Consider the following 25,460-nt stretch of genomic DNA (forward strand, 5'->3'; position numbering starts at 1 on the left):
TGGTCCTTCCTCCTCTTTTGGAAGTGGCAGCCATTTTGTATTACGCCACACACATGCCACATGTCAGCCATTCTGTGACTGGCGTGAACAGCACTTTGTCAACAGTCCAAATGTGGCTCAAAAAGGCTTGCAATCCCCAATTTATTTTACATAGTTAGATATTATTAGGAAGAGTTTGTGTGTGTGTGTACCATTTTAACGTTCTGCCTCACATGCCAAAACTGTCCAGAGTCAGTTTTCTCCAAACAGCTGGAACTGCACATCTTGCGGAGTGATTTAATTCAGCTTCAACACAGTGGCAGCTCAGATATATAACAAAAGGGTTGCACTTTTATGCTACAAAACAAAACAAATCCGAAAGGGAACGTCCCAAGCTGCTTATAAATAACTTTAATGTAGTTTTTCTTTTGGGGAAGAGAATCCAGAAGGGCTGGAGGCAGAGAGCAATTCCCTGAAGAAGAATTCACCACAGCTTGAAACCTGCCGGACATTTAAAAAGAGACTATATTGAAGTTATTTATAAGCACCTTGAGATGTTCCCTTTTGTTTTCATGAGCTGTAAAACATGAGCCAGACCTGAAGTGCTCCCTCAGATTCCTTTTTCATCTCTGATGGGGGTTGTTGTCAGGAGATGTCTGAATCTTCTCTAAACAAGCCCTCGGTATGTACCTATTGCTGTTTCTCGAACTTAACTATATCAATGTTAGCAGCTTAAAAGAGTTTTAAGCAACACTGATTTGTATAATCATTTGTGTGTGTATATAACCACTTTACATTTAAAGCACTCTTATACCACTATAACAATCATAGCTTGCCCAAAAAGAATGCTTAGAGCTGTAGTTTTTAAACTGTAGTTTGAGAGCTGTTAGGAGAACCCTCACAGAGCTACAATTCCCAGCCCCCTTAAAAACTACAGCTCTCAATATTCTTTTAGGAAACTTGTTATAAATCTTACAGAAATCATTTAGAAGGGTACCTGCACATTTTGCTTCATAACTTTCTTCTTAGGAGAGCTAAAAAAAAAGCTCAGAGTTTAGAGCCCTGTGCTGGCTGTTTACCTAGTACATCCACATACTCTACTCACCTCTTGACACCCCCCATTGGGGCGATCAATTTATTGGGGAAGGCCCTCTTTAGACGGCACTCCAAAATGTGGCAAGCCAGCCTGTTGCATTTGGAAGCTTTCCGGCTCATTTTGCTCTGTCACGTCCCGGGCTTCTGTCCTGCAAGTCCTACAAGTGATGGCATTAAGCCTTGCTGGGACAGAACTCGGGCACCAAATTGAATAAAATATTATGGGGGGCTCCACCCTACATCACAAGATTTGGCACCTGCTCACCATTTCAATAAGGGACACAGGTGGTGCTGTGGGTTAAACCACAGAGCCTAGGACTTGCCAATCAGAAGGTCGGCGGTTCAAATCCCCGTGACAGGGTGAGCTCCCGTTGCTCGCTAGCAGTTCGAAAGCACGTGAAAGTGCAAGTAGATAAATAGGTACCGTTCTGGTGGGAAGGTAAACGGCCTTTCCGTGTGCTGCTCTGGTTCGCCAGAAGCGGCTTAGTCATGCTGGCCAGATGACCCAGAAGCTGTATGCCAGCTCCCTCGGCCAGTAAAGCGAGATGAGCGCCGCAACCCCAGAGTCGGCCACGACTGGACCTAATGGTCAGGGGTCCCTTTACCTTTACACCATTTCACCCTGCATCACAAGATGTGGCACCTGCTCACCATTTCAATGGCAATGCCTATCAACTTGGGGGTGGTGGTATCCCCCTCAAATATTTTATTGGGGACAAAGGGAGCTTGGCCCCTAGGAGTTGGCTCCTAGAGGTGGAAGGCAAGGGGACCACCAGCAGATGGAGTCAGAGCTGATGACAGGAAGCGCCAACACCCCCTGGCTGATGGTAAGTAAAATGGCAGGCAGTTAGGGGTCTGGCTGTTGGAGGCAGTTCCTCATTTGCCCCAGTAAACCAGCCTCCCCTACCTGAACCCATTTCTCTCAGATCTGAGTCCACCATTCCAGGTCTAGAAAAGTGTGTTTGTTTCTTGACATTCTTTTCTCCAATTTTGACCATTTTCTTTCTGCTTTCCCTTGCGCCGAAGGCCGATGAGTTCATCATTGAGGCGGTCGACCTGAAGCAGGTGAGAAGGGTGAGGATAGGGCATGACGGCAAAGGAGGAAGCAGCGGCTGGTACCTTGGCAAAGTGATAGTGAGGGAAGATGGACAGCCAGAGAGTGAGGATCAAGAATTCCCCTGCTACAGGTACTAGGAAAAATGTCAGGCTCTGCCTGTGCTCTGTCAAGTGGCTGAGTGTTCAGGACGGCAGGCTACCCTTTTGCTTTAAACACACGATGAGCACACTGTGGGCCTTGTTGTACAAAACCTGTCACCTCCATTCTCTCGAGTCATGCCTCAGAGAGAAAATTACAAACAAGGATAGAATAGGCATCAGCCACCCAACATAACCCCAATGGCCTCAACCACTGAACCTCACCATAAACGCTCCTGACACAAGCATTATGAGGCTATCTTAGCCTAGCACAGAGTGGTTGAAAATAGCATCAACAATAAATAACAATAATTTTAGGAAGTGTGTAGGCTACTAGGATACAGCATGCAAGTGGAATGTACAGCCCTTTCAAAGGAATAGTTCATAAGGTGAAATGATTTAGAATTATTACAATTTACAATTATCCCATTGACCAATTTTTTGGTTTAAAACATGGTATTCTTTCCTTCCAATCCAGTGGCCTTGAAAAATAAAAATGGGTGCTGCATAAATAAAGCCACAATTGGTTCTCCTTTCCATGTGATCTACCTGAGCATCAGGCAATAACATCCTTCAGAATCATGGAGGCAGCCAGTGGCGTAGCGTGGGTTGTCAGCACCCGGGGCAAGGCAAGTAATTTGCGCCCCCTAACCCGTGGATTTGTGCCCCCTAACCCGTGGATTTGCGCCCCCTAACCTTAACTCTCAGATGTTGCGCCCGGTGCGGCCGGCCCCCCTACACCCCCCACGCTACGCCACTGGAGGCAGCTAATTCTAAACCCCAAAGAGACATCACACCAATCAGGAACATGAAGACCAAGGCCCAGATCTTAAAATCTCTTGCTCTGCAGTCACAGAAACACATGCCACAAACAGGGCCACATGGTCCTTAACATCTCCAAAGCCCTCTTTTCCATGTAAGACAGTCACATCTCAAGAGAAATTTCCTTTGCTGTCCTTGCACCTCTATTATCTCTACCTTTCAAATAGAAAGAGGGTCACATGACAGCCTGCAGCAGAAGAACCCAGCCCAATGCTGGCACGTGCGTTCTTTGCCAACATGGCTGCCTTCTGCTTGGCGGTTGTGTCATGGGCTCTTGAGAAATTTGAAGACAAAGGTGCTCGCCAACTGCATCCTCTTTTATGAAGGAAAGCAGATCTCTCCATGACCTGCAGATATTGGATGACAACCGTTCCAGGCCTGCTGGTCAAGGAGTCTTCCGATTTCTTTGGGGTGTTTCTTTTGTTTTGGAGAAGCATTAAATCTTTGTATGAAACGTTGATCACAAACTATGGGCTTTGCTTATGGCTGATGTAGATGCTACACTCCTTACAAGGAGGCTGCTGGAAGCAGCTTTCCTGTGATGAGTGATCCCTGTTATAAGACCAAAACAGGAAGTATCTCAGAAGAACTTCTCATGAAGGTGCCACCTAAACAGCAAGATGTCTTGACCATGGCGGTGGCTTAATCCCTAGTCACTGGAACAAGATCCTAGGATGGGAACAGCATCAAGAGCTGTGCGAGACACAGGTACTAAGTTGCAGCAAGGTAAAAACCAAAGACCAAAACCAACCCTACAAAGACTTCCTTCTTCGGGAAGTTATCTTGGTTGTTTCTACAGCTGCTTTCCTTATATTCTTACTTCTCGATCTCTGCCACAAGTCACTACAGCAGAGGATTACTGTTCCTAACTAATGCTGGGCCAAAACCATGGACGTGCATGTCGACGAACCTTTTACATCTCCCATGAAACACACCCTCGCTTCTGAGCAAAATTGTTCGCTGGGGGTGGGTATCAGTGGAAGATGAAATGTGTCCTCATTGCCAAGGCAACCAGACCAAAGCAGAATTGCTCGGATCTAATTGTTGCACATTTTTCCTAGCCGGTGCAGAATGCAGATGTCATCCATCGACACTTGCTTTCGGTGGGATATGCATTCGGATATATATCCTCACCCACATTTTTCTCCAGCCTAGTCATAAGCAGCTGGAATTGGGAAAGTCTTGCCTAGTAATGAAAGTGGACAAAATCGCCAGTATGGTGTAGACAAATAACGAGCATCAACATTAACGCCTAGGCAAGAGAGATCCATTTCCTCCTATTCAGAGGAGGGCAGTAGATTTGTTTTCTCTCAGTGCTGTTGTCACATAGTCCTGCCTGACTGGTTGCAGCGTGCTGTGGCATCATCGTGATCTTTGATTGGCTGGGATCATGGTGTGATGCGGCTTTTTCAAGTAGAACAAAATGGCGCCCCAGCAGTAGCAGGCAGAGGGAAAAATGGCAGCAAACAAACACAACATTTTTTTGCAAGAAAGTGTTTTTTCTCCACAATGAACATCCCTAAACAGCAGGTTTTGCAGCTAAAATGAAAACTCAGGTGCATTTCTGCTAATTGAGGCATCTAAACCTTTCCAAAGCGCTTACCTTTGGCCACATGGTTTTAGAGACTGAAAGGGAAGAATACTGGGTAGAGTACATACCCGACAATCAACAAATGTTCAGCGAGGGGAAATGGGGTTCCTTCGTTTTGCATGCTGCCCATTCTGCTGTGGTGCTTTGCCAGGGTCTCATAGCTATTTTGCATTTTTTAAAAAAATGGAATATACAGTCACCAAATGCGTGCAATGCATCTGTTGCCAGGCTGCACCAGTTCAGACTGCAAATTGTGTGTGTGCCAGAGAGAGAGAGTGAGTGTGAGGGCTGGCCCTATGAGGAGACCGAGTGAGGCATCTGTCTAAGGCAGCAAATCCTGATGTGTGTGTGTGTGTGTGTGTGTGTGTGTGTGTGTGTGTGTGTGTGTGTGTGGAGGGGGGAGTGGCCAGAGCTGTGAGTCCCACATGGCCTGCCCTGTGCCCCTTACACCAGCCCACTGCCCTTTAATGAAATCTCCAATTTAAAAAATGGGGAGGAATTGACAATGAGTAGCCCACTTTTTTTGTAGATGACTACGCGGGTAGCACTGTGGGTTAAACCACAGAGCCTAGGGCTTGCTGATCAGAAGGTCGGTGGTTCGAATCCCTGCGACGGGGTGAGCTCCCATTGCTCAGTCCCTGCTCCTGCCCACCTAGCAGTTCAAAAGCACATCAAAGTGCAAGTAGATAAATAGGTACCACTCCAGCGGGAAGGTAAACAGCGTTTCTGTGCACTGCTCTGGTTCGCCATGCTGGCCAGATGACCCGGAAGTCATGCTTAGTCATGCTGGCCACATGACCTGGAAGCTGTACGCCGGCTCCCTTGGCCAATAAAGCGAGATGAGTGCCACAACCCCAGAGTCGGTCGCGACTGGACCTAATGGTCAGGGGTCCCTTTACCTTTACTACCTGGAATGTAACATGTCAGAGGTTAGGATAAAACAGAAATTATACATATTCTTAGTACCCTTTGGGGTCATTTTTTGTCAAACTCCCCAAACAAAAAAGGTTTCAATCTTGCTGGTGATGTTTAAGGCATTAACTGCCAGAAGTTAACACCTTTCCCTAGCTCTTGTTCCTTGCCCCCTCCTTAAGCATCTCAAATCCACAACTGAGACATGGAATAAAGATGACAAATATATACATTTACCTTGCAAGGTGATATGCTCTTCTTCATTAGAGGTCTTCAAACAGAAGCTGTGTGGCCACCTGTCATGGATTCTTTCACTTGGGGGTCCCTTCCAACCCTACAATTCTGTGAATTATTGGGAATTGTTTCTTCTTTGCCAGGTGTTTTGTAATCTGTTTCTTTATTCCAGATTGCCATAAAAAGGTCTCTAGGCGCACAGGTTTGTTTCTCAGTATATACACTGTATCTTCCTGGATTTTAATAAACCTCCTGATGCTTGGCTGGTAATAGCAGGTAACTTAACTTTTATTTGCTGACCAGATGGCTTGACAAGAATGAGGATGATGGCATGATTATTCGAGAGTTAGTTCCAGCTGGGAGATCATCTATTCTGGAAAGTGAGTTTGCAAATGGATTTCATGTCTGGCTGTTCAGTTTTTACTTCATTGGGACGGGGGTAGATAGAAAGCATTCTTTTAACTTGTGTCTTTACACTTGCTAAGATCTTCTCATTCTTTCTGGCCAAGTCCTTTGAATATCTATTTTTTCTTTCCTCCATCAAGCATAGGAATGGGTGACACTGACCATTTCAGTTGGTCCTGAAAGAGTCTGAAGTATCATACATGAATTCATAGCTTCTGTCCTTTCCCTTCCTGTTCTTTTTCGATCACCAGTGATGAGGGATGAGTTTTTGCCATACGTTGTCAGGTCTCATACCTAGCACATGCTATTATTTCTGTAGATATCGGTTACCACATCAGCATTAAAACAGGGGACGTCCCTGGAGCCAGCTCAGATTCAAAGGTTTTGATCAAGCTTTACGGTGAAAAAGCAGACACGAAAAAGGAGACTCTTTTGGTGTCTGATAATGACTTAGAGGACTACTTTGAACGAGGACGGATCGATATCTTCACTCTTGACACAATGGACATTGGGGAGGTAAGAATGAACTACAAACATGGCTTTGAGCCACAAAGGACTGGTTTAATTGTTAGGGTCACGATGGCTTTAAAAATGGAGTGTGGTTGCCTAGCAGTTTATCATACTTTATGGCATCACATGCTTTCTAAACTGAAACCCACAGTTAAGCAATAGCTTTTTTAGGCTCAGAGAAAACATCAGAAATAGCACTCAAGGACTCCAGAGCTCGTTATTGGACTCCATGTTGAGGAAAACAGTGGGTCGAGGCAGGGGAAGAGGAAAAATTGGAGCATGGTGTTTTGAACCCACTTAGGGGGCAAACCTATGGAAAGATCCACTGGGATAAGCATCTTAGGATGCAGTAGATCACTGGCCCAGTCAGTTGATTCCTGTCTCAGCCAGGTTCAGCTGGCATTAACTCCCCCATTCCAGCTTGGCCAAATATAGCTCCAGCACATCTTGCTCAGCTCAGCTCAGCTCAGCCTCAGCTGGCAGAGCTAAAACCAGGGAACATTGCCATCATGTTTCCTGTTAGTCTTCCATTCTCCATGCTAGACACGTGCCCAGCTCCTTCAACCGTTCCTCACAGGAACTGGTATCACAAGACTTCTATTTCACCCAGTGGTGTAGCAAGGTCAGGTGGTACCCGATACGGAAAATTTCTTGTCACCCCCCCTCCCACACACATTGAAATCTAGTTGGACTCCCAAGAGACTGTGATCTACTCAGAGTACAAAAAGACTGGCTGTGATCTACCCATTGTCATTGCCAGGAGTTGCTGAGCTTTTTTGGGGAACGATTGACCAAAGCTTTTTTTAGTGAATGCTTGGCCTATGTTGTTGAGCTTGCCTGCACGCCTCCTCCAGCAGCCAGGCAGCACAGTGCTGTCAAAACAAAGCAGCGAAATGCGGTGCAACTAATCCCCTCCCCCTCATGGCTCAGAGTAGGTGGGAGTCGCAGGCGTGCAGCACGCCAAATGTCACCCACCTCGGTAATGACACCCGGGGCGGTCCACCCCCATCACCCCCACCTTGCTCCGCACCTGACCCGCACCCAGGGTAGGTCATGGTGGGGGCATGGCAGAAAGAGGACCAAAATGAGTGAACTTAGAGTGGACCCTAAGCCCATTCAGTTCTGTGATGCAACCCAGCACCCCAGCATAAAATGCTATTTTAGGAGGATATCTCAATCAGTAGAGCATGAGACTCTTAAACTTGGGGTCATGGGTTCGAGCCCCCTATGGAGCAAAAGACTCCTGCATTTGCCGGCTGGGTGTCCCTTGTGGTCCCTTTCAACTCTACAATTCTACGATTCCATGACTTGTTCTCTCTCTGCCATGCTTAGGTGGAGCAGAAGGCCTACTGCTGAAGGGGCTTTGGATCTGATGGAATTTTACACTAGCTTAACTTACATTGGCTTGCTTTACACCAACTTCTTGTGCATAGGACTCCTCCCTACCTCTGCAGTCTGTAGGAGTCTTAATATGATGTGCTGTTGGTGTTGCGCAGGTCCAGTTCATTTAGCCTCTCCTCAACAGGCTTCAGTCATTTTGAGAGCTGCTGGGATCATAATGATAACAACAACAACAACAACAACAACAACAACAACAACAACAACAACAACTGATCTCCAGGTTTTTTGTGTGTGTGTCCAATGTTAGTCATACTCAGAGCAGAACCATTGAAATCAATGGGCATGTCTAACTTAGCTCCATTAACTGCAATGGGTCTACTTTGTATGGAACTTAGTTGGGTGCAACTCATCAAATCTAGACGTTGTATCTGCCTGCCTGCTATAGCGCTGAGCAGAATCCAGAAGTCCCCTTTGACACAGAGAGCAAAGACAACTGAGGTAGTTGAGAACTGAGCAAAGATAGAGCAATAGGCATTTCCATGACGCACTCAAACGCTTTCCATCCTGCCTCCCAAAGATCAAGCGGATTTCCATCGGGCACGACAATGTAGGACTCCGAGCTGGCTGGCACCTTGGCAGTGTCGAGATTTCAATTCCTGTCCATGGCAAGCAGTACAACTTCCCTTGCAACCGGTGGCTGGACAAAACCGAAGCCGATGGAAAAGTAGAGATTGAAGTCTACCCCAGCGAGATCGTCCCAATTGAGAAACGTAAGGACTGCTGGCACCTTTCTAGTGATGATGATTGATAGCATTTTCTGGGAGTGAAAGAAAGGGAGGGTTGTCCTTTGGATGTTGGAAGATTTAGGGCAGATACAAGAAAGCACTTCTTCACATAGTAAATCATCCCCCCCCCATAAGAATATTTTACTCCTTTCCATATTGAAAATTACATTTGTATCTCAACAGTTATAGTCAAATTCAACAAAGCTAGTGACTTCCAGCTCACCCAATGTCTATGTTTATACAGTTGCACCTTGGAAGTCAAATGGAATCTGTTCCCCAAGTCCGTTCGATTCCCAAAACGTTTGAAAACCAAAGCACAGCTTCTGATTGGCGACAGGAAGCTCCTGCAGCCAATCAGAAGCTGCGGAAGCCCCATCAGACATTTGACTTCCAAAAATAGTTTGCAAACCGGAACACTCACTTCCGGGTGTGCTGCGTTCTGGAGCCAAAGCATTTGAGAACTAAGCTGTTCGAAAACCAAGGTACGACTGTATTCCAAATTACATGCAATTGCATTTTAAGGTTCTGTATTATCTAATTTCATCCTCTAAAATCTATTGGGGGGAAAAAGAGAGAACAGCCTTAATTCCCGCAATAACCTCTCCTCCCCGTCTGCTTCAAACATAGTGATAAATTACGAGGTGTGTGTAGTGACTGGCGACGTGAGGAATGCGGGTACCAATGCCAACGTCTTCATGCAGATTTATGGTGAGCTGGGCAAAACAGAGGTCCTGATTCTGAGAAACCGGTCAAACAACTACGAGAGAGGAGCGACAGAAACCTTCAAGGTAGGGCTGAGCCACAGAAGGGGCTTTAACTAGATTTCTCTGGGGTGAGTGCTTTCCCTCTCCACCAGCAAAAGTGTGGCGGATCTAGATATTGCATCTTTTTGCCAGGCTTGATGTTCGACGAGCCTTCTTCAGTTTTAGCTTCTCCAAGGTCACGCCTGCACAATGTGTTATGAAGTTCAAAATGTGCCTTGTGGACATGATCACAGAGAAACAGAAAATATGAACCTTTAGCTCTCAGCCCTGAGAGCTGTGAATGAGATTCTCTCCTGGTCAGAAATTGAAATACTTTATTGTCACTTGTACAACTTGTATACAGTGAGATTACACGAGCACCCCCCACTCAGCTCTCTTAGTCTTAATTCCCCTTGTTTACTGACACACACACACCAAACCCAAAAGTCAGTTGCCCTGTTGTTATCTTTTCATTCAGCAACCTAACAGCCCACGGATAGAAGCTGTTCTTTACCCTGTTGGTGCGACTAATCATGCTTCTGTATCTTCTGCCTGAGGGCAGGAGATCAAGAAAGTGCCGGCCAGGGTGTGAATCATCCCTGATAATTTTCCTCACTCTCCTGAGGCAACGTTCTTCTGCTATTTCATCCAGCGGATTCATGGGACAGCCTATAATATATTGTGCTGTATTCACCACCTTCTGTAGGCAATTCCTATCAGATGATGTCAAACTAGCGTACCACACCGTGATGCAGTATGAAAGGACACTTTCTATTGTTGACCGGTAGAAGGAGATCATCAAATGTTGATTGACATCATTCTTCCACAATAATCTGAGGAGATGGAGTCTCTGTTGGGCTTTCTTGGGCTGCTGTTGGGCTGCTTGTGGCAGAGGTGTGGAACTGGATCTGGGCAACAGACCCAGAAATTACCTTCCTGACCTCTAGCAGCCCACATTGGACAGGTTGGTGGAGCCACCTGCCTGTCAATCATCTGATGTCACAATTATTCTCCGGTTGTGACTCCTGTATTGCAGGGGGTTGGACTAGATGACCCTGGGAACCCCTTCCAAATCTATGATTCTATTATCTTTTTTGCCCACAAGGGTCTTCAGAAACCCCACCCCAGTTCATTATGATTTAATTTGGAAATATTTGTAACTCTCCCCAGGACCCTACCTCTTCTCCCAACTTCTACATTGGGCTTCTTGACCATTCATTATTTCATTCTATATTTTGTTAAACCAACAATTTGGTCATTAAAAAAAAAAGATTTACATATCTATGACTTGCCTGTGGGTTAGTTAAAGATTATAATTTCTTGTTGTGTGTTCTTTTGTTTTGTTGCATAAACTGCAAAATCATTAAATAAAAGCTATTAAAATATAAAGAAAAGAAAAGAAACCCTCTTCAAAAAAACTGTCTTTGCAAGCACTGCCTATCATCTGTTTTATATTTTATTCCTCCTGTACTTTTGTTATTTATGCTCGGTAGTCTTGTCTTTAACAAAATTAGTACAATTTAGAAAACATCCTTCTGTCCATCAATCTGAAATATAGAGATCATAATATCTAACAGCAAGGATGGCCAAACTTGGCCCTCCAGATGTTTTGGGACTACAACTCCCATCATCCCTAGCTAACAGGACCAGTGGTCAGGGATGATGGGAACTGTAGTCCCAAAACATCTGGAGAGCCATGTTTGGCCATGCCTATCTAACAGGGTTGCTGTAAGGATGACAGAGAGCATGTACAAAACGCTTTCAACACCTAAAAATGCTGTCAAAATGCTCAGAGTTTATTTTACTAACAACCTTAAAGGTAGAAGCTGCAGACGTTGGCAAAGTCTACAAGATCCGAATTGGCCACGACGGGAGTGGCATTGGGGACGGCTGGTTCTTGGAAACTGTCACGGTTAAGAAGATGCCGACAAGGGAGGAAAAGAAGAAAAAGAAGAAGAAGAAGAAGAAGTCTTCTGAAGAAGCGGAGGAAGAGGAGGAGCCTCAGGAGATAGATATTATGGAGGTTTATCAGTTTGAAGCCCACCGATGGCTGGCCAGGGATGAAGAGGACAAGGAGCTGGTGGTGGAACTAATACCAGAGGATGGAGAGGAAATTGAAGGTAAACTAGGGTCACTGGAAGGTAAACTGGGATCGAAGGGTCATAGCTCAGTTGCAGGGATGGAAAAGATCCATAACTGAAAGATGCTGGAGAGCTGCTACATGTCAGTACCAACAATTCTGAGCTAGATGCAGTATAAGGCAGTTTCCTTTGTTAGTGTGCATGATTCCTAGTGCATTTCCTTGTATCCCGCTTTAGCAGGTATGGACCTTGTGTGAGCAGGGTGGCCAATGAGTGGAGATCCATGCAGACACTAGTCCAGGGTTCTCCAACTTTCTGATAGTTTGAAGGGACTTTAGTCAGACCTCCTTCCAGTTCAGGAAATAGCACTGCTGATTCCCCCTATCTTTTCCTCTGCAATGCAAAAGCAGCCTGGGGAGGGAGACTTGGGCAAGGTGATTGGGGAGGAGACTTAGACAAGGGCAGCATGGTGTAGTGGTTAGAGTGTTGGACTAGGACCTGGGAGACCAAATCAGCACTGGGCACCAAAACTCACTGGCTGACCTTGGGCCTGTCCCCACCTCTCAGTACTTCAAAGGGTCGTTGTGGGGATTAAAAAAGGAGGAGGAGGACATTGTATGCTACCTTGATGTATATTTAGCTCTAGGAGGCTTATTTTGGTCAGATTCAAGTATATACACTTCCTGGTGTTGAGTTGGAATCTCCTATCTTGTAACTTGAAGCCATTGGTTTGAGTCCTACCCTCCAGAGCAGGAGAAAACAAGCTTGCTCCATCTTCCATAGATACAATCAAGTAACACTTCTAGAGTTAACCCTAAATACATTACTTCTGGTAAATGAGCCACAATAGCTACTGGAGGGCCATGAAAATTTGTATCCTGGGCGTTTGAGACTTGTGCACCCCTGTACTATCTGGTGTAATGATATCTGGAAGGCAAGCAAGTCCCGATAAGAAGTAATGACTCTCTGGTAGTTTTATGTATGTTTATTTACAAAAAGACACACCCAGAGCACTGCTTCTCGCCTGCTCGCATTGATGATAGTTGGCGAGTCTGAATTTTCGCCCCTCCCACAGCAGGAAGGACGCCAAACTCCTGTCTTTACCCTCTTGCCCTTCTGTTGCCATCTGATCTTATCCAGTCTCCTAGAACGGGGACTGAGAGGCTGGCCTTCACCCTCCCCACTGTCATTTGACAGTCTCAGACCTCTGCTTATCTGCTGGTTGCATAGCAGTGCTCTGGCTGCTTTCTAACTTTTCCTCTTCTTGAGAACTAACAGAGTCTTCCCCAGGAAGGCGGGTTGAACTGTCCTTCAGTCAGTCCCTCATTCACTTAGTTCGATTTTTGAGTCTCACTCTTCCCCTGCGCTCTGGGGGGCCACTTTCCTGACACCTGAGACCAAAGGGCCACATTGGTTGTCAGATGTGAATTTGCCCCCCCCCCAGCTCTCGTACCCTACTAAAACAAACACAATACTTGGTAAGTGTGGGTACCCTATGATGAGAAGAGTCCTGAACTCCCTCCTGGAGGAATTCCCTGTTTAGGGAAGTTTTTAATGTTTAATGCTGTATTGTGTTTTTACTATTTGGTTGAGAGCCGCCCAGAGTGGCTGGGGAAACCCAGCCAGATGGGCAGGGTATACATAATATATTATTATTATTATTATTATTATTATTATTATTATTATTATTATTGACTCACCAGAACCCTTCAGCGAATAAGAGAGGCTAAGCCTAAGCAAAACATGTTTACAGAAGGGAAAACAATGAGTCCTCTCAGAATCTGAATACAGATTTATGGCTTCCTTCCCCCAGCAAACTTGTATGAAGTCAATGTCATCACTGGGGGCGTGTGGGGCGCCGGAACGGATGCTAACGTTTACCTGAGCATCTATGGTGAAAGAGGAGACACCGGAGAGAGGCACTTGAAGCGCTCAGATCACCTCAACAAATTTGAGAAGAACCAGGTAAGAACCTGAGAACTGGGTGTCTGGATGCAGGTCACACGCCGCCCAGCTAATCCGGCACTCCAAAAAGAGCCAAGAGATAAACATGACATTCTGCTCTTCTCAATTGCAGCACATCACCAAACAACAGACCTGGAGTAATATTTCAGATTTACAGCTTCTACAGATTTGTTCCCAATGAGAACTTTCTCCCCCGTACAAATAGCAGCTTTCAGGGAGCAGTTTCCCCCCCTTAGGATCTCAGCAGGAAAGAAATGAGTTAAGCTCCTCCATCCCTTCCTCCTGCAACCCTGATAATTATCAGCTCCCTCCATCAGCTGCTATTTGTATTTTTTAAAATCATGCACGATAAATGCACTGGACGGTGCATGTAACATTGCATCCAATTTATCTGTTGGGCACTTGCAACAGACCATTAAACAAGCAGAGTTGGGGACAACAGTTTGACTGTAGATGTGAACCTGCCTTAAACTGAGAGGTTTGTAAAAAAAAGAAAAAGAAAAAAGGTTTTATATGGCTGATTAATATTCTACAGCCTTTTAAATGTGCTTGTGGGAGGGGGGTGTTATTGTTTTGTTTTAACATTTTCTTTGGTTTTCTCCCTGGTATTTTTATCCTGTGAACTGCCCTGAAATCTTGTAATGAAGGATGGTATCTAAATAATAATAATAATAACGTTAATAACGTTAATAATAATAATAATAATAATAATAATAATAATAATAATAATACATGTCCTGGGATGCGGGTGGCAGAGCCTAGGACTCGCTGATCAGAAGGTTGACAGTTTGATTCCCTGTATCGGGTTGAGCTCCCATTGCTCGGTCCCTGCTCCTGCCAACCTAGCAGTTCAAAAGCATGTCAAAGTGCAAGTAGATAAATAGGTGGGAAGGTAAACGGTGAACTCCAGGGGGCGCTCTCTCTCTCTCGCTGCTTTGCAGGTGGACGTATTCACTGTTCCAGCCATTGATCTGGGAGAGCTCAAGAAGGTACGCATCCGCCACGATAACACCGGAAGCAATCCCGCTTGGTTCCTGGAGAGGATCGAGGTCATTGACACCAACGAGGACATCACGTGAGTGGATCAATGACTGTCCCTCAGCTAAGGCAACATTCTGGGTCCTGACCAATTCACAGGGCAATTGAAATTAAGTTGCAACTCCAGTTGTATATATAACCTAAATGCCCAAGAATTGCATAAGTGAAACAAGGCATAGAGTTGTTGTTAGGATAAACACTACACAGAACAACCTAAAGGGGAATTTCAACAATGGGGTCCTCCTTTGCTTGGGTAGTGGTACCCTTGGGTGTTCTACAGTGTAGCCCTAAACATTTATACCAAGCGACGAATTCTTTTTGGCTTCCCCCAATTTCCACTTCTGGTTTGTTTCTCCTTTCACCCATTTTGCTGCCTCTTAAAAGAAAAAGCTACTAATAACATATTTATACAATAACATCAAGCCTAAAAACATAAAAATAACAATGAATACACCCTATTACTTCTCTATCTTTGACACATTTTCTAATACTAATGATGTGAATGTTTATTTAAATCCTGCCATCAAGTCTATAGACTTTCTTTGTTTCCACAAGTAGAATATAAATGGTTCCCATTCCTTTTCAAAGTCACTGTTGTCTTTTTCTCTTAATCTGTCTGTCATTTTTGCCAGTTCTGCATAGTTCATCAGCTTCTCTTGCCATTGTTCTGTAGTTGATATTTCTCCAGTCTTCCAATTTTTGTGCGATCAACATTCTCGCTGCTGGAGTGGCATACATAAATAAAGTCCTCTTTTCTTTTGGTATATCTTGGCTTAAAATACCTAATAGAAAGGCTTCAAGCCTTGACAAATTCAATGGGAGTTACTAGCAAATAAGTGGATATGGGACTGCAGTCTCACTCCCTCCCACAGAGAATTTCAGTACAAGACTGGGTTGCCTTTGTTCTGCGATGCCCCTATACAAAATCTAACCTCCTGGCAGGTCCCATTTGCCTTCCCCCAAAACACAGGGTCAAAAGAGGTTTGGGTAAAGCAGCATCTTCAAGACTGATACATGCCTGTAGGTCAGATCAGGTAGTGTGGGGTTTGAAACCCGCCCACCTCCTTTCTCAAAATGGCTATACAAGAAAGCTAGCTGCTGGCCAGAGCTTTTGATATGAGGGCATTTATTAATGTTATACAGTGGTACCTTGGTTCTTGAACTTAATCCATTCCGGAAGTTCGTTCCACTCTCGAAACTGTTCGAAAACTAAGGCTCGGCTTCTGATTGGCTACAGGACCTTCCTGCTCTCAAGCAGAAATTGCGTTGGACATTCGACTTCCAAAAAATGTCCAAAAACTTACTTCCAGGTTCTTGGTGTTCAGGAGCCAATTTGTTCGGCAACTAGGCCGTTCGAGAACCAAGGTACCACTGTATATATTCTAAAATGGTTGTTAAGATTATCAACAACAACAAAAGCTGCATAGCTAAGATTTCCTGGATACTTAAGGTAATACTGTCATAGGCAAAGATTGGAAGGAAAATAATTTTTTTATTTAGAATATTACCAATTAAGAGATCAGAGACAGAGATAAAGGGTTGGCAAAGTATGATTAATAAATTTTGTAATGGGGATAAGAAACCTAGAATTAATAAAAAAGATGGTATAAACCCCAGAAAACAGGTGGACAGGGTCCCCCCAACATAAAGTTATGTAGCAAATTGATTAAGATATATCATAGACTGAATAACAGAACAATGAGATTTAGAATGGTTAGAGAGTGGTACACAGGAAATGAGGGAGAAGTTAGTGAATATATATGTTTTGATCAAACTAAATAGGCAATGGTGGCAGGAATATTGAAAATCCCTTATTAAAAATCACCATTGAGATATGGGCGATATATAAAGGAGAATTGATACCAGTAAATTTCTCAATAATTCTGGTGGTGATGATAGAAGACTTCCCAGTAAATTTTAAAAAAGCAAATTGAAAAAGAAGCGAAAGAGAAGAAAATGCTTAAAATAAAGGAATAGGTGGAGAAAATGAGGAGCAAAGAACAAATAAAAGAAGCTGTAACAGGAAGTAAAATAACTTGGTTTAACTATATACAACTGAAGCCCCACGTTGGGCAAAATATTTTTGCAGGGGGTTGCAGGGGGTTGGAGTTGATGATCCTTGTGGTCACTTCCAGTTCTATAGTTCTACAATTTCTTGGTCTACTGTCCTACTGACCTGCCCCTTTAAGGTCAAGCTGGAGAATACATAATTCATCATGAACCTTTATTACGGTCCAGAGACCCAACAAATCGTTACAAAGCAATACACAATTCATACAGTCTACCTCCAGGTTAAACAAGCATTTCGTTCAGAATATAGGGATCATTGGTTCTTGCAACCACCGATAAAAACTTGGCCACTGCTATTTTCCCGGCAAAGGTACCAGCAAAATATCAGTTTTCCCGGGAAAGGTACCAGCAAGGTATCAGTTCAGCCCTGGCTTGCTCATATTTTGCACAGTGCAACAAAATATATAATTAGCTACAAATCTTTACTCTTAAGTGCAGAGGGAACAGGGCAGATTGATCACAAATTGTCGGATCTGGATCCTAGCACAAAGGTGAATAAAATGGCTTTAACCATTTGCCCCTGTGATGGGTGGCAATCTGAACTGCTGCCTGCAATTTACATAAGGGAGGAAATAATTGAAGAGTATGAGAGGGTTTTTCCCCTAGGCAAATTGCAGGTGTAGGGTCCCAGATGTGGACTAGGAAAGCCCCCTGACTGACTCCCTTGTTCTGGCAACTTGTGCTAAAATAGAAGGTTGCGGGGAGCACCTGTCCTTAAGGGCATTGGATATGGAGCCAGCATATTCTCAGGAGTTCAGCCTACATTCGAGTAGGACCTTGGCAGAGACACATGCCCGACTGGCATGTTCCCTCCCTCCTGGTCAATCGTTCGGGAGCTTCTTAAGCTTTCTTCAGCCCGAACATCACAGCGACCGATGCCAACAGACACCGGCACACTTAGGGATCCGCAGAGTTTGCACATCTTGCGTGACAGACCTCTGCAACTCAGCATTTTGGCTAATCTACTTTATTTACATATAAACACACACGGAGCACTGCAACATGGCTCCCTCTCTCTCTAACATCAGACAGCAAAGAGAAAAAGGACAATAGTCCCACTTCACAGAACACAGTAACACAAACATCTTGTTTCCGTCACTTCCCACTCTGTGGAGTCAAAACATATACCATCATGTGAAAGACAACAATCCCATGACTGCAGTCATAGATCAGGAATTCTAACACATATTGCCTAGGCCTTTAGAGTAGGATCTCAGTCTGGAGGTGGCCAAGGGGAGGTTGCTAAACTGTGCTGTTCTTGCAGTTATTATTTCCCATGCCAGAGGTGGCTGGCAGTGGAAGAAGACGACGGTCAGGTTGCCAGAGAGCTGGTCCCAGTGGACGAAGCCTTTGTGCTGAAGGATACAGATGATTCTGGGTCTCTTGCAACACTCGGCCTGGAACAGAAAGGTTTGCCATCAGCTCTTTACAATTGCGTCTGCATCACAAAGGCTGAGGTTGAGGAATGAGGAGAAATGAGGACCAGAAATGAGGAGAGGCTTTGCATCCTCCTCAAGTGTTTTTGCTTGGCTGGAATGAGTCCTTGAACTCTGCTTGAATGCCTCTTCCTTCCTTGAATAGACGACAGAATTGTGTGGGCTTAAAAACTAGCTGACTGGACAAATGAAGACACCTGAAGGCAAATCTTTAATGGTTGATGTTTTCTTGTGTTTTTAATATTTTGTCGGAAGCCTCCCAGAGTGACTGAGGCAACCCAGTCAGATGGGCAAAGTCTGAATAATTTTTTTAAAAAATTACAAATGTAAACTTGCAATGTTTAGCCCACTTTTGCCCCGCCCGCTATTGGCATGTGGACTCCAACAGGTTGCACAGAGGGGAATGTGGCCCTCGGGATGAAAAAGGTCTGCCGTCCCTGTCCTAGAAGTATGACTCTACTGTGGGTCTTGGATCACTTTTATTCAATGGCTAACTCACTCCATAGAATAGTCCTAGTTATAGATAGGTAGCCGTGTTGGTTTGCCATAGTCAAAATAAAAAAATTCCTTCCAGTAGCACCTTAAAGACCAACTAAGTTAGTTCTTGGTATGAGCTTTCGTGTGCATGCACACTTCTTCAGATACACTGAAACAGAAGTTGCCAGATCCTTCTATATAGTGAGAAGGTGGGGAGGGGTATTAATAAGTGGAAGGAATCTTTTTTATTTAGAATAGTCCTGTGTGTGAAGGGATAAGAGAGGGCATGAAATTCTCAGACTGGAAGAAATTTAAAGACTACCTGCAGAAATACTGTAAAATTAATGAATGTTGAAGGGATGTTGGACTGAAAATAAGCGGTACTGGTAAAAAGATGAACAAGAATATGTAAATGCGGATTGACAATGGTTGGAAATATATAGTTATAATAGGTTAAGATAATAAGTAAAGCTAAATGATAGAGGGTAAGGATTTGCTGAACTAACTATGTGAACTGGAATACAGAAAAGGGGTGTGTGAGGAGGTCAGGAAATAAGTAAATGAAATATAAGACATGAAAATATTGATTGTTTTTCCTTTTTTAACTTTCTTCTTTACTGTCTATGTATCTGGTTATCGTATTTTTGTATTTTTTTGTCTTTTATTATTGTTATGCTTTTTATTTTCTATCTACAATTTTGTAACTTTCTATTGTCTGAAAAAGTTTAATAAATATCATTTTTTTAAAAAAAAAAAAAAAGAAGAGAGAGAGGGCATGAAATTCACAGTAGCTCGGAAGTCAGCCCTTGCCAATGGAGATTTTTCTTCTTGACAGCTCAATCCACAACGTTTACCGTGACTGTGAAAACTGGGGACAAGAAACGTGGTGGGACGGATGCCAATGTCTTCATCGTCCTTTATGGCACCAAAGATGATACAGGTGGGAGCAAAAAGCCCAGCCCCAGGGCAAGATGGTGGGGTACTCATATAATTCACTGCCAGGGCTCAAGAGAACTGGCATGGAAGGTTTAGCTGCTCCTTCCAGAAAATGCTTTCCCATCATCTCATGGCAAAATTGTTTTCTCACTGGGGCAGCCAAATCAGACTGGAGTTTCTTTTCTTGCCATGGATAGATGGCAACTACAGTGGTACCTCGGGTTACAGATGCTTCAGGTTACAGACTCCGCTAACCCAGAAATAGTACCTCAGGTTAAGAACTTTGCTTCAGGGTGAGAATAGAAATAGCATGGTGGTGGCATGGTGGCAGCAGGAGGCCCCATTAGCTAAAGTGGTACTTCAGGTTAAGAACGGTTTCAGGTTAAGAACGGACCTCCGGAACGAATTAAGTTCTTAACGCAAGCTACCACTGTACAAACTTTTGAGCTGCTGTGTGTGTCCAGGCCTTCTTTGGGTCTTCAGCCCAATCTTGAGATTCCTTTTGGCAGTTCCATTACACAGTAATTAAGTGCAGTTCATGTTCTGAAATGCACCAGATCTGACTGAATTAGGGATGGACAGATCAGTCAAATTCCACTTTCACAGGTTTCATTTTAAAGCATGATTCTTCGCATCATTTCTGTGGATGGTTGTTGTTGTTTTTTTAAAAAAAATCAATGTGAAAATCTTTCGACCCCAGACAAAGGGAATGACCTACTAATTGCAGTGACTGTACTTGCTAGCAGTAGTATAATTGTATCAAGTATTTTAACAAGTGCCTCTGTCAAGAGGCCCTACGATTGGTCAGAATAGGGGCAGGTGAGATATCAGGTGCAGGTGTTGACATCAGGCAGGTGTCTTCACTGTACTCTTTTTGGCATCTCCTTAAAACATTTTTGTTTAGGCAAGTCTGTCCAGACGTGTAGAATGTTGACATACCATTTATTTCCTTTTTAGCAACTGTCGGTTTTGATTATCTTTTGCATGTTTTAAAATACCTGTTCTTTTGTTGGCATCCATCTGTCTCGGCTGTTCTAAATGTTCTTTTAGTTGATAATTTTAATGTTTGATTTTATATTTTTGTAAACTGCTTAGAGGTTTCCTTCTGATCAAATGGTGCATAAAATTTTGTTACGTAAAAATAATGGGACGAGGAATGATTTTACCTCCAAACCATTTATTCATCCAAATTATATCCTGCCTTTCAGGATACAAATCCTTCCAAGAAAATTTACAAGTAACATCCAAATACATTCAAACACACACACACACACACAAACACTTATTATTATTATTACTGTTAATATTTATAAAATTTATATACCACCCATCATCCGAAGACCTCAAGGTGATTCACAAGATAAAAATAAACCAAGTAAACAATAAAGCATATAACAAGTTATCAGGATCTTTCCCGCAGGGCAGTTAATGGCAGGTGGCCCTGAGGGAGAGAAGAAGGTTGGTTTGGAACAGGGTTTCCTGTCTTCTCTTCCAAATCCCTAAGGACAAAGGGTTGTCACCAGCTAAGTGTGACCATTATGCTCATTTGCCTTCAGAAGCAGTAAAGCTCTGCTGGTTGAAAAACAACTGCCTCTGGTCTATTTTTTGGGAATCTTGCAATGTATTTAAGTTTTTACTCTGCTAACTATACATTGGAATATACTCTGGATCAATTTTGAGTAGAGGTTCAATGACTCAACAAGGATGCCCAGTGGCTACTGCTTTGGCATATGCCCAGATACGTCAACCACTGGTGCCAGCATTCTATGCCCTTTTAAAATGTGGCACTTTTGGGGAAGGAGAAGTGTTATTGCATTGTTGTTTTTATTTTGATCTTTTCTGTGAACTGCCCTGAGACCTCTGGGTTTAGGGCGGTATATAAATTCAATAAATAATCATAATAATCCTTTCCTTTCCACCTCCCTCTGTGAATTAAAACAAAACAGGGACGATTGGCCTGAAGGCTTCTAAGACGAACAAGAACAAATTCGAGCGAGGAAAGATTGATGTGTTCACGGTGGAATGTGTGGACCTCGGAGACCTAAAAAAAATTAAGATTGGCCACGATAACACAGGTATGTTGTTTTGAATGTACAAAATTGCTCAAACAAGCTCTAGAGAATTATGACTCAATTAATTGGGGACACAGGTCAACTTGACCCTGAGACAACATCTAGGATGGGCACCGGTCCCAAGCTTACATGATCATGGGGGCTTCCTCCAGCCGTAAATATGATGGTTCATCACCTTTCCTAATTTGCATATTTTAGAGGTTACCGCCCACACACTTCCGCTGTGCTTTTCTGCTTGTATGGTGGCAGCTTGGTAAAACCACTTTTTACCTGTTTGTAGCAGAGTTTTCCCCAGAGGCAGAGGACAAGAACAGGAGTCATACTCAAATTCACAGTCAAGAGCTTCTTTATTGCTTGACTGGTTCCACAAGCATTTCTGTTACTATTACAAATAAGTTATTTACTGCATTTTTCACTCTATAGGATGCACCAGACGATAAGACGCACCTAGTTTTGGGGGAGGGAGGAAAACAAGAAAAAAAAATTGAATCCCAGAAGCCAGAACAGCAAGAGGGATCTGGCTTCTGGGATAACCGTGCCAAGCCTCTTCAGGGCAGCGGGATGAAGGCTCCCCCTGCCCGGAAGAGGCTGCGCCGGGCTAAGGCAGAAGCCAGGACAGCAAGCGGGATCGCTGTGTAACGATCCCTCTTGCTGTCCTTGCTTATAGGATAGCCGCACGCAGCCTCTCTCGGGCAGCGGGATGAAGGCTCCCCCTGCCCGAAGAGGTTGTGAGTGGCTAAGGCAGAAGCCAGGACAGGCACGTCGCTGAAGGGGATCTGTGCAGTTCGCCCTCTCTGCGCAGCGCCTTTCCTGCAAAGGAGAGGCGCTGCGTAGAGAGGGAGAACTGTGCAGCGCCCCTTCAAGTGAAGCTGGAGAAGGAACAGAAGGAGACCCTTCTGTTCCTCCTCCAGCTTCGCAGGACAGGTGCCTCACTGAAGGGGCGCTGCACAGCCCTCCCTATCTGCGCAGCGCCATTCACTCCATAAGACGCACTCACATTTCCCTTACTTTATAGGAGGGGGAAAGTGCGTCTTATTGAGCGAAAAATACAGTACATCCCTTCTCCATCTCTCCAGCACAGTATAATCTCAGTCCAGTAATTATCAATCCTGACACAGCAACACTCACAGTATCAGCAGCACACATTGTCTTACTTCCAACCTTGTTGTCAGTGTGCATGCTGACAGCGTGTGCATGTGTGCTTTCCTCATGAGGAAATTTCAGCCTGCAACTTCCTCCCTTTATTTCCACCACCGGCTGACACCAATCAAGCCTCGCGTGCCACTGCTACTCATTAAAGAGAATTCTGGAACCCTCTTTAAGGCTTCCAGAAACTTTTATTTGTTTCTTAAAGAATGTTTTCCTAACACCATTGTGTTGTTTAGTCGTTTAGTCGTGTCCAACTCTTTGTGACCCCATGGACAAGAGCACGCCAGGCACTCCTGTCTTCCACTGCCTCCCGCAGTTTGGTCAAACTCATGCTGGTAGCTTCGAGAACACTATCCAACCATCTTGTCCTCTGTTGTCCCCTTCTCCTTTCCCAACATCAGGGACTTTTCCAGGGAGTCTTCTCTTCTCATGAGGTGGCCAAAATATTGGCGTCTCAGCTTCAGGATGTGTGCTTCCAGTGAGCGCTCAGGGCTGATTTCCTTAAGAATGGATAGGTTTGATCTTCTTGCAGTCCATGGGACTCTCAAGAGTCTCCTCCAGCACCAGAATTCAAAAGCATCAATTTGCCAGGAGGTGATGGGACCAGTGGCCATGATTCCTAACGGCACAGAGCTCTTTAAACTTAGGAATATTTCCCTAATTCCCAGGTTGCACCACAGACAAGTGAAGCAAGGGGGACACCTGTCTTACCAGTCATACATGTGGAAAGGATCTAGGGGTCTTTGTAGACCACAAGCTTCACATGAGTCAACAGTGTGATGGAACAGCAACCCCCCCCAAAAAACTAATGCCATTCTAGGCTGCATCAACAGAAACATAATGTACAGATCAAGGGCCGTCATAGTACTGTGTGATCAGACCACACCTGGAATACTGTCTCCTGTTTCTCTGCAGGTAAAGCTCAAGGTTGGTTCTTGGAATGGGTAGAAGTGGATGCCCCATGCCTGGGGCTGTGTCTTGTGTTCCCTTGTGGTCGTTGGCTGGATAAATCAGAAGACGATGGAGCCATTGAAAGAGTTCTCTTCCCTGCAACCCTACAGACCAGGACATATGTCCCATGTGAGTAGTGTTGCTTGCCAGAATATTTGGTGTGTTTTTAAATGAGGATTTTTTTAAATTGTGTGGAATCCCCTAGGTTGTGGAATTATGTCCCTGCAGAGGTGTGTCTGGCTTCTTCACGATGTACCTCTTCACTCTGGCCTTTGAGACATGAGAGGTGTATTTTCAGGACCCAACCTATTATTGGAAATGTCTCATGTTTTAAGAGTTTTTATTTCTGCCCTGCCAGGGAGGAATGGCAAGCTAAGCTGATGGACTATGCAGAAATGGCAAAGCTAAATGGAAAGCTCAGGAACCGAGAGGACAAAAACTTTAAAAAAGAATGGGGGAAATTTGTGATTTATTTAAGAGACCGTTGCAAGCAGATGAAAACATTGGCAAGATTCTAATCTCACTTGTAACAAATATTACGGACAATATGGATTGGTATAAAATACAAATTGTAGAATAATATGCAGTTGTAAATGTTGACAATAGGACCCGTGGGGAGGGGAGTCTTGAGATTCAGAGTAATATCTATATATATTGAGAAGCATTTGGGTTGCTATAATTTTATATTTGTGAAATCAAATAAAAATGATTTCATAGAAAAAGACATGCAGAAGACTGCACTGTTTAAAAGCGGACATCGGCAGAAAGATGAAGTACATTTTGATATGCAAACATTTGTTAATCTGAAAAAATTATAAACCACAATAAAAAGGCTTTCCATATATATATTTCCATATATTTCCATCAGCACCTCTGATGATCCACCGGTTTAACCACTTCTTATGCATTTCTTAACTTTATATTGCCTTTACATCTCTTAACAAAACATCCTTCCCCATATCCATTTTTGCAATACTTCCAATAATACTCCTCACAAAACTTCTTGCAAACCTACAAACATCGTCTGGTCTTCACAAATACTTTTCAGATAGTCCGTAAATTTACTCCAGTCTTCCGTGAATTTCTGGTCCCGCTGGTTGTTAATCCTTCCTGTTAATTTATCTAGTTCTGCATAGTCCATTAACTTCATCCTCCATTCTTTGATCACCGGTAATTCTTCTTTCTTTCAATAAAAAGGCTTTCCTAGCGATGTACAAGTAAAATTATAAATAAAACAATAAATTAAATATTACTATAAAATGCATTAAACATTAAAAAAAAGAGAGTTTTTAATTCTGGAAAATGCTGGTGAAGAGCGGATCATACATTTAACAACGACAACTCATTTTGCCCGCTGTTTATCTTCTTCCTCGCCTCGTGCAGTTGTTCCCTACGAGGTCACTGTTTACACAAGTGATATTTTTGGAGCTGGGACTGATGCCGACGTCTTCATTGTCCTGTACGGAGCTGATGGGGTTTGCACTCGCCAGAAATCCTTGTGCCAAAACAAGAGGGAGCGAAGAATGTTCTTTGAGAGGAACACCGTGAATCAGTTCATTGTGGAGGTAACCTAAAAGATGCCGTAGCTGTTTGCCTTCCCGCAGTCCAGATTTCAAGATCTGATGACTCATCCTTTGCTCTCAGAATTATCCTGTGAATTATATTTACATACAT

The 25,460-nt window shown here is 43.9% G+C and overlaps 1 protein-coding gene across 6 annotated transcripts in view; it reads left to right on the plus strand.

Annotated features, from left to right (window-relative positions):
- Positions 1–25,460, plus strand: part of LOXHD1 (lipoxygenase homology PLAT domains 1) — a 188,597-nt gene that overhangs the window by 96,091 nt on the left and 67,046 nt on the right. For all 6 annotated transcript variants that reach the window (XR_014012837.1, XM_081212608.1, XM_081212607.1 and 3 more), the window contains 13 exons: positions 2,101–2,261; positions 6,131–6,207; positions 6,552–6,748; positions 8,661–8,853; positions 9,496–9,656; positions 11,431–11,731; positions 13,506–13,657; positions 14,599–14,732; positions 18,030–18,175; positions 19,514–19,618; positions 21,561–21,689; positions 23,751–23,915; positions 25,170–25,351. Coding sequence is in view for 5 of the 6 variants with exons in the window: in XM_081212608.1 (XP_081068734.1) it covers positions 2,101–2,261; positions 6,131–6,207; positions 6,552–6,748; positions 8,661–8,853; positions 9,496–9,656; positions 11,431–11,731; positions 13,506–13,657; positions 14,599–14,732; positions 18,030–18,175; positions 19,514–19,618; positions 21,561–21,689; positions 23,751–23,915; positions 25,170–25,351 (2,103 nt within the window). In the remaining variant the exon portion in view is untranslated. The remainder of the gene's footprint in view (positions 1–2,100; positions 2,262–6,130; positions 6,208–6,551; positions 6,749–8,660; positions 8,854–9,495; positions 9,657–11,430; positions 11,732–13,505; positions 13,658–14,598; positions 14,733–18,029; positions 18,176–19,513; positions 19,619–21,560; positions 21,690–23,750; positions 23,916–25,169; positions 25,352–25,460) is intronic.

This window comes from Podarcis bocagei (genome assembly GCF_964188305.1).
Source record: "Podarcis bocagei genome assembly, chromosome: 11".
Classification (NCBI taxonomy): Eukaryota; Metazoa; Chordata; class Lepidosauria; order Squamata; family Lacertidae; genus Podarcis; species Podarcis bocagei.